Here is a 9,890-nt window from a genome sequence, read left to right on the forward strand (position 1 = left end):
GAGAGTGATGTGGGGAGGGGGAGGGAGGTAGATGGAGGGAGAGAAGAGGAGAGAGAGAGAGAGACAGAGAGAGAGAGAGACAGAGAGACAGAGAGATCCAGAAGAGACAGAGTAAGGCTTTGGAGGCGAATAAACTTGCCAGAAAGGCAGAAAGTATGAGGAGTTCAAGTGAACAGTCGAAAAATAGATGAAAACTTGGCAAGGTGAGTGAGGTGGCTTCTGAAAAGTGGTTCTCTGCAAAGGAATTTGGTTTTACTCTAGTGTCTTTTAGTAGTAATCCTGCCCCAATAAGGATGTTATTATACCCAAATTACTCTGTATTATACTTTTTTTGTGAAAAGTAGATGCTTGAACAGTGATTTAAATAATAAAGATTCTTCTCATGTTCAAGAAAACAGAGAAATATATGTTGTGTTGACATATGGATGAAAATTAAGCTGCCTTTGTATGCAACTTTAAAATGAAGTCTAAATGATAAAAAATTACTTCTACAAAAAGGAACATTTAGTGGAAGAAATAACATTGATTCATGTTATTCCAAATCTCTTTGATGTTTATCTTAGTAAAAACGGAGTGAGATTATTTTATATGCTTTTGTATCACTCTGCTATCATGTTATCCTTAAAAGACAAAAGCATTTTAGTAGCCTGTTTAGGAACTGGTGGGTATTGTTTCATAACATTCCAAAATAGGATAAGTGACATTTCTTTGTAGAACCTGAGATTATATAATGAATATTTTGAGTCCTTATATAGAAAAAAATTCTCTAGTTAATCCTTATTTAAAATGGAGCACTTATTCATGCATGCTTTTTCAAAATTATGGATCGATGTTTGAAAAATGTTACATAGTGTGAATCCATGAGCGTCTGGTAAAGGTTCTCAAAATTTTATTTAGATATAAAATAAGGGGAGGCACTCACTGATACAGAACGGTTAGATGCTGCTGCTGATTCAGCTGCATTTGTCCAGCTGTTCTGCGCAAGGCGTGAAGAGCACCAACCACAAGCTACCTGCTCTCTTCCAACCACCCAAGACACCGAGAGAGCAAGAGAGTGAGAGATCCTTTCCCTCAGTTTATAATTTGTCAGGTAGGCAGACAAGACCATGCCCTAGGTCTAGCTGCCCCAAAAGTCATTGGCTAAATGGATTGAAATCACACAACAATGTTACATCACCTGGTTATTTAGATGCTCCAAATAGTGACATATTTTATGATATAGAATAAAAATCATACTTGTTACTAGATTTTATCAGGAAGATATTTGTGTCACGAAAGCTATAATGTTAATAGTAATAATAGCAATAGATACAAGTTTTCCAGAATTCTAATTTTTACTTGAAAGCTTGAAATTTTTTTTTTTGTTAACCCAGTTAACTTACCTTCTTTGAAGTGACAGGTTAATTTTTGTTAATTTTAGACAAATATCTGCTAAAAACTCCAAAACTGAATAATCAAAAATTTGTTAGTAATTCTGTTTGATTAAGATAAGATATTGCTGTGTGCTGGTTGAGTGAGAATGGCTCCCATTAGCTCAATATTTGAATGCTTGGTTCCCAGTTGGTAGACTATTTTGGAAGGTTACAAATTGTGTTACTGGGGGTGGGCTTTGAGGTTTCAAAAAATCCCATACCAGGCCCAACCCAATTCTCTCTCTCTCTCTCTCTCTCTTGCCCTCCCTCCCTCCCTCCCTCCCTCCCTCCCTCCTCTTTGTAGATCAGAATGTGAGCTCTCTATTACTTCTCCAATGCCATACCTGCCTGTTTGCCATCATACTCCCTGCCATGACAGTCATGGAATTATGCTCTGAAACTGTAAGCAAGCCCCTAGTTAAATGCTTTCTTTTATATTCTGTCTTGGTTATAGTGTCTCTTCACAGACTAAGATATGCTGTATTGCTGTGGGACAATGGTCTGTACCTTGTCACTTGTATTTTAAATAAATGCTGATTGGCCAGAGCCAGGAAAGAAATATAGGTGGGACAACCAGGCAGGAAGTAGAGGTAGAGCAACGAGAATTCTGGGAAGAGGGAAGTTTCAGTCTACAGTCGTAACCCAGATGCAGAGGAAGCAAGATGTGACTGCCTTGCCAACAAAGGACCAGGTGGGACAGAAACCTCTGTCAACAGAATGGTGCTTGGTCATCAAAGCCACAGAGGAAGCAAGATGTGACTGTCTTACCAAAAAAAAAAAAAAAATACCAAGCCACGTGGCTAACACAGACAAAAATCATAGACTAACATAAGTTATAAGAGTTAAAAAGAAGCCTGAGCTACTAGGCCAACCAGTTTATAATTAATGTAGACCTCTCTGTGTTTCTTTGGGACTGAATGACTGCAGGACTGGGTGAGACAGAATCCTCTGTCAACAGAATGGTGCTCTGTCAACACTGTATCTCCCAAAGCTCATGTTCTCTTCACATCAGCCTTCTGAGTAATGGGATTATTGATGTGCTTCCATGCCTGGCTTGCCAGTAATTCTTTTAATTAAAAATGGTGTTTCATGAAAAGACTAGATTTTTCTTATTTAGTTGAAATTTTACATACCATTCCCAGTTCCCACTCCTTCCCCTCCCCCCACCTTCCACCAACCCCACCCATATGTACTCCTCAGAGAGGATAAAGCTTCTATAATGGGAAGTCAACAAAGTCTAGTACATTACTTTGAGGCAGGACCAAGATCCTCCCCGCTATATCTAGGCTGAGCGAGGTAACCCTCCAGAGAGAATGGGCTCCAAAAAAAGACAGTTCAAGAAGTAGGGATAAATCCTGGCTGCACTGCCAGTGGCCCTACAGACTGTCCCAGCCATACAACTGTCACCCACATTCAGAGGGCCTAGTTTGGTCCTATGCTGGGTCCCTCACTGTCAGTTCAGAATAGTGAGCTTCCTTTAGCTCAGGGAAGGTATTTCTGTGGGTTTCCCCATCAAGGTCTTGACCCCTTTGCTCATACTGTCACTCCTCTCTCTCTTTGACTGGACTTTGGGAGCTTAGCCCAGTGCTTCACTGTGGATCTTTGCATCTGCTTCCATCAGTTGCAAAAAGACTGATTTTTAATGGCAAAGATGTTTTTTCCTGAGGTAACTGTAGCTCAGAGGCAACGGAAGTGCTTTTCCTTTTGTCATGTGATAAACATAGCTCCCCACCCCCAGTTCTCAAGGGTCAATTTTTATAATACCAACAATTTTTCTATTTCATATAAGAAATTCTTAGACACAGTAGAATTTGGATAGCTGGCATTTGTGGTAAAAGTTCATACTATGGATAGGACACTGGTTACACCAGTGTTTGCTAGTACTGCATTTGTAGTGGGAGCTGCGGGCTGTGTTCCTGCTGCCCCAGCTCCTGATTGCCTGGCTAGCTTATGCCCTGAAATAACAGCACACAAAATGTATTCTTTTAAACACTGCTTGGCCCATTAGCTCTAGGCCTTACTGGCTAATTCTCATATCCCGATCAACCCATCTCTAATAATCTGTGTAGCACCAGTCTTACTGGGAAAGATTCAGCATGTCTGACCTGGCGGCTTGCTTCATGGCGTCTGGCTCTGAGAGGAGCTGCCCTGCATCTGCCCGGGAGAGGGGAGCATGGCGTCTGAGTTCACTTCCTCTTCCTCCCAGTATTCTGTTCTGTTTACTCTACCCACCTATGTTCTAACCTATGAGAGCCAAGCAGTTTCTTTATTTTTTTAACCAATGACCTTCCTCCATCATTTTCCCTTTTTCTGTTTAAACAAAAAAAAAAAAACAAAAGAAGGCTTTAACTTTAACAGCAAAATTACATATAACAAAACAGTTATCAAGTAAAAATTACAGTTACAATATTTATATCTACTTTATCTTTTATCATAACTAAGGAAAACAACTATAACTATCTATCTATTCTTCAACTCCATCAAAGACTCCAGAAGGATATAATATTACCTAAGTAAATGAGAAGTAAGCAACTTACAAAGCTCTAGAAATCACAGAGACATCTCATTGCCTGGACAGTCACCCAAAGTTTCTCTGTACCGTTGGGGCATCCATCTTTGGCCTACAGGTCCATAGTTTTCAGCAGGCATTTCCATGAAGCAGGAAATTTTAAAGTCAGTTCAGTCACTATCTGCTGTGTCCTGCAGAATGTCTTGCAGACTCTTTCATGAATCAGGAACCCTGAAAGATCATCTCACCTTTAGGCAAGTTCAGCAGTCCTCTCTCTGCAGGTTCTTTGTGTCCAGTTTATGCAACAGTCCAGGCAAGAGCAGTTTCTTGCCCAAATGGCTATCAAACTCCATAAGGATCCTCTTCGATACCCATCTTCTTCTTGAAGTAGATTGGTGCTGCCAGGAGCAGAGTGTCTCATTGTCATGAAATGTCCTAAGTTATTAAAACACTTAAAATGCCATATTCTATAATCTTTGAGAGATATGAAGAATGCCTATCTAAAATATATCTATGTACATCTAGAAAATCTTAACTAACATGACTACAAGCTTGACTATTATTGATTATCCATTAACAACCTATATCCATTATGTTTTTAAATAAGCTACACAATCACAATACCTTAATCAAGAGCAGAAATACATATACATATAACAAAATTGACCTTAAATTTAAATCACTAAAGCAAAATCCGTATCAATGCAAATTATTCATACCTATATCATATCCCCCTTTAAATGTAAAAGAACATTTATAAACAATATTTGGGAATATGGATGTAGTTATTTCTCTCCAAACTGCTTCCTGCTGAATGGGGGCGTTGTTATTTAGGTCTTTCATGGTATAACCTGTGTGCCAGGGTCATCTCAGTCGGCAGTTGAGTGAAGTAATTTTTTGAAGGTGTTCCCAGCAACATTTCAGGAGGGCGTGGTCTATCATACCATATTGGAATAGAAGAAATCCAGAGTCTCATCCTCTGTGAAAACAAAAGAAAAATCTCTTTTCCAAAGTATCATATCCTTAGATCCAAATTCTGAAGTCAAGGTATTTTCAAAATATCTATGTTGGATTAGTTCAGTAGCATTTATAAACAAATATCTTTTAGCAGCTGTTGCTCCTTCCTCAGCATTCAAACAATTCAAACAGAGCATAATAGCATATAGTATCAAAATTCTCTGTGTATTTTCCATCTTTGTGCACTTTATTTTAACCTCTATTTTGTTTATTTTTACTTTTATTTTTTGCTTTTTGAGACAGGTTCTCTGTATCTTTGACCTGGAATAACTCTGTAGACCAGGCTGTCCTTGAACTCTCAGAGATCCTTCTGTCTCTGCCCACCAGGCATTGGGATAAAAGGCGTGTGCTACCACACCTTGAAGTCACAGAGGTCAATCTCCCTCTGCCTCCCAAGTGTTAGGTTTAAAGGTGTGTACTATCACACCCAACTACTTTCTGTCTTCCTTTTTTTTTATTTTTAAGAACTTTAACTTTTAGCCTGTATATATTTTTAACATACTGTAAATCATTTAAATGTTTTCTTCAACTTTGAATCTTTCTTTTATTGAATATCTCTCTTTTTGTGACCACATGAGTCTTTAATTTACCAAGCAATATCGGTAGGACTAAAGCCATGGCTTTCGCAGCTGGATCTAGCCCATTCCTTAGCTTTCCAGCCTCATGGCAGAGGTAACAGCTGTAGCCATTTTGTATTGCCACAACTCTATGGCGTTTCAAGGTCCCTGCCAGCAAGCAGGCTGCAACAGTATTAAGCAACACTCAAAAGCTCCGTAGTCAGGACCGCCTGCTTGAAAGAGTCAGAGTTTTCCCTGACCGGACGGCCCAGAAAGCCGGCATTTTAAATCGGCACAGCTTTTTTCCTGCTATGGCTGAAAACCGAAAAGCACGTGTTCAGCTTTACATCAACACCATTTAAGTGTTTCGTGGCAGGACCTCTTAAGAGCTGCAGGGTTTTGCAGCTAAAGCTGAGTCAGGAAGCTTCTCTTAGATGAGAGCACTTGCTTGCCTCTAGCAAGCAGAGCAGACCCGAGAAATTGCTGCTACCAAGAAAACATGCTTTACTCTATTCTTTCCCAAGCTTTCTCAGGCTTTCTGTGGATTCAGTTATAAACATCTTGGTGCCATTTTGTAGTGGGAGCTGCGGGCTGTGTTCCTGCTGCCCCAGCTCCTGATCGCCTGGCTAGCTTATGCCCCGAAATAACAACACACAAATTGTATTCTTTTAAACACTGCTTGGCCCATTAGCTCTAGGCCTTACTGGCTAATTCTCATATCCCGATCAACCCATCTCTAATAATCTGTGTAGCACCAGTCTTACTGGGAAAGATTCAGCATGTCTGACCTGGCGGCTTGCTTCATGGCATCTGGCTCTGAGAGGAGCTGCCCTGCATCTGCCCGGGAGAGGGGAGCATGGCTTCTGAGCTCACTTCCTCTTCCTCCCAGCATTCTGTTCTGTTTACTCCACCCACCTATGTTCTAACCTATGAGAGCCAAACAGTTTATTTTTTAACCAATGACCTTCCTCCATCACTGCATTAATCTATGTTGGGGTGCTAGTGGTCTCATTTTGGCAACTGTCAATTTCCTCAGGCTAGTGATACAGTGCTGTGCAAGGATAAAAGTTTCGAACCACACACATCATTTGCTTAATTTTCTTCAGGTCAGAAGTCTGAAATAAGTTCCATTCAACTAAAATGAAGGTGTTGGCAGGGCCAACCTCCCTCCAGAAGTGTTAGGAGAGAATGTGTTGCTTCACCCTTGGGGGATTCTGTACTTGTATTTGGCTCACAGTGCCATCTTCAAGGCACAACCCTTCCTTTTGCCATAGCTGTCATTCCTGCCTTCTGTTCAGTTCTTCCTCTGCCCTGCCAGCACTGCTCATTCTGGAGAAACAGAATGGATGCCCACCTGAAAATTATTTTCAATGTCTGGACTTCTGACTACATGCTCGCTCACCCACCCAGAAGGTAGGAAAATGTCTGTTCTGGTTGTAGGGTAGAAGGGCCAGCTGAAGCAAGAAAACTGACCAATCTGTAAGCAGAAAACCAACCAATCCCTGAGCACCATGAACCCAGAGCCAGTGAAAGAAATACACCCTGAATCTGAGACCTGAGCCAGAGAAAGAAACATCTCTAGACCTGAACCCAGAATCAAAGAAACATGACCTGACTCTTAAAACAGTGCCAAAGAATGTATACTTTGTCACTAGAATCAGAACCAGTGAAAGAAATATGTCCTGGCCCCAAGATTAGAGTCAAAAGGCTAAAAAGGACCAGTGAAAGAAACACAGTTTGGACCTGAAATCAGAGCCATCTCTGTCCCTGATCATCTAAACTAGTCAATCCCTGAGATATGTAACAGCCCTGGCTGTCCTTAAACTCACTCTGTAACCCAGGCTGGCCTCAAACTCAGAGAACCACCTGCCTCTGCCTCCCAAGTACTAAAATCGAAGGCGTGTGCTACTATTGCTCAGCTTAGTTCTAAGTTATTTAGTTATTTTTCTCTTATTGCCTTGTTTGTGACCTTCAGTATAATCATATATGATGGTAAAGATATTTTTGGCAAATTTATTCTTGCCTTCTTCTTAACATCAGTGGAAATGCCTCTAAAATTTCACAATAATCTTAAGTACAGATGGTTTGGGAATCCCTTTTTATTTTTAAGCTCATTTATATTCCTGATCCTAGTTCTTCCTCACATTGAAGTTTAGTTCCAATAATCTTTATAAAAATATCTTGGGCCTGGGAAAATCTTATTAGAGAAAAAGAGAAGGATCTGGAGATACGGCTCAGTGGTTAAGAGCACTGCCTACTCTTCCAGAGAACCCAAGTTGTTTTCTCGGCACCCATACAACAGCTCACTACCCTTTGTGACTTCATATCCAGAGTATCTTATGCCTTCTTCTGGTCTCTGCATGCACCAGGCATGGTGCACACACACGTATACAGGCAAAATAATCATAGATATAATATTAAATAATAAATATAACTTAAAACTCTATTATGTTCCATATTTTAGGACCTTTGAAACTTACATGTCTACACAGTTAAAATAATAGATATGAATTTAAAGTTTAGTTTTAAAAATATAGGCTCCTGCTCCTTGCCTTTTCAGAGACAGCCATATCTTCTCATGCAGTGCCAGCCTCTTCCCTGAGACATGGTGGTGAAAGTTGGACTGACTGAATTTTGTGTTCTTGTGTGCCTGGTTATCAGGGCTGCCTTCAACTCTGGCAAAGTAGACATTTTTGCTGCCAATGACCCTTACACCAACCTCAACTATGTGGTCAACATGTCCCAGTATGCCTCTACCCACAGCAAGTTCCATGGGACATTCATGGCTGAGAATGGGAAACTTGTCATCAATGGAAAGGCCATCTCAATCTTCTAGGATTGAGATCATGCCAACATTGAATGGGGCAATGCTGATGCTGGGTATGTTGTGAAGTCCAATGGTGTTTTGACCACCATGGAGAAGGCTGGGATACATTTGAAGGGTGGAGCTGTGTAACATTAGGTTGGACGCCATTCTGTAACGTGAGGGCCTGCTTGTGGGGGTTTCTGTCCTGCCCAATTCCCACAGCCAGAAAGTCCCAAAGAAAGTCACACAGAGGTCTCCATAAGATTATAAACTGATTGGCCATTAGCTCAGGCTTTGTATTAGCTCTTTTACTCTTATAATAAATACCAGCCCATTATTCTAGTATATGTTAGCCACATGGTTTGGTACCTTTTTTGGCTGGGCAGGTCACATCTTGTTTCTGGCAGGACTGGAGAAAGAGCTTCCTTCTTCCCAGAATACTCCTGTTCTCATCGCCCCACCTCTACTTCCTGTCTGGCTTCCAGCCTGGCAATTGACCAATTGGCATTTATTTAAAACATAATTACAGATACAGAATTGTTCCACACAAGAGTTGAAAAATTGATCATCATACTTTCCCCTTCTGCTGATGCCCCTATGTTTGTGATAGGTGGGAACCATGAGGAGTATGACAATTCACCTCAACATCATCAACAGTGCCATTCCCAAGCCATATTTGATTGATGGGCAGGCCTAGTCTTGTATTGGTCCAGTAGTTTATAAATTTTGAGGTTGAAAATGCAAATAGCATAGAGCTGGCTCTGGAGAGGGATTCCTTGCATGGCATCATGGTAGATGTTATTATGATGAGAACTTGTCATGTGCTTAACTAGGAAGTTTGAGGACATGGAGAGGGGCCAGACTTGTAATCTCTCACTAGGTTTACCTCTTAAAGTTTCCACTGCTTCTCAACATCACCACATTGGGGACAAAGCTTCCAAGATATAAATTCTTGGACTAACACTCACGCTATATTCAAATAATGTCATATGAAGTTTGAATTTCATGAAATTAGCTTGCCCACAGGTTATACAAAAATAAACTGCAGACTACAGTTTTTATAAGCCCTGGATAAGTGTTTCACAGTAGATGGGAGAAATACTATCACACTACATTTATTTTTGGACATATTATTTTATGTCTGAAACGATTTATGAAGCACATATTCTCATCACCCCCTTTTTAAAGTTGAGAAAGTTAAGGCTCAATGATCACTGTAAAGTAGTGGCTTTTAACCTTGGCGCAAGTTGACATCACTAGAGCGTATTTTTTAAAGAACATCATGCTGCACTCAGAGAACTTAATTGGTTTAGAACCACAGCCCTCAACATTGGATGTCTTGACTTACCTTCCCCTAGGGAGTTATTTGGCAATGTCAAGAGATATTTTTGGTTTTACTCATGTAACATTGGCACATCAAGGGTAGAGTCTCTGTTTCTAAATGGCCAGAAAAGACAGTGTAGCCTTGTCACAACAGAGACTCATCCAACCTCAAATGTTAATAGAAGCAGAGTTAATCCCAGATGTGCCAGAGGAAATGGAAGACACCAAGGAAACTGCCTTCCAGTTACAGAAGGACTGACACATGT

General features: G+C 40.5%; 1 protein-coding gene across 1 annotated transcript in view; it reads left to right on the plus strand.

Moving 5' to 3' along the window:
- The window catches only part of Thoc2 (THO complex subunit 2), a 71,120-nt gene extending 62,789 nt beyond the window's left edge, over positions 1–8,331 (plus strand). The window contains exons 10-11 of the mRNA XM_057760735.1: positions 972–1,054; positions 8,157–8,331. Coding sequence (XP_057616718.1) covers positions 972–1,054; positions 8,157–8,331 — 258 coding nt within the window. The remainder of the gene's footprint in view (positions 1–971; positions 1,055–8,156) is intronic.
- Positions 8,332–9,890: the final 1,559 nt, after the last annotated feature.

This window comes from Chionomys nivalis, chromosome X (genome assembly GCF_950005125.1).
Source record: "Chionomys nivalis chromosome X, mChiNiv1.1, whole genome shotgun sequence".
NCBI lineage: Eukaryota > Metazoa > Chordata > Mammalia > Rodentia > Cricetidae > Chionomys > Chionomys nivalis.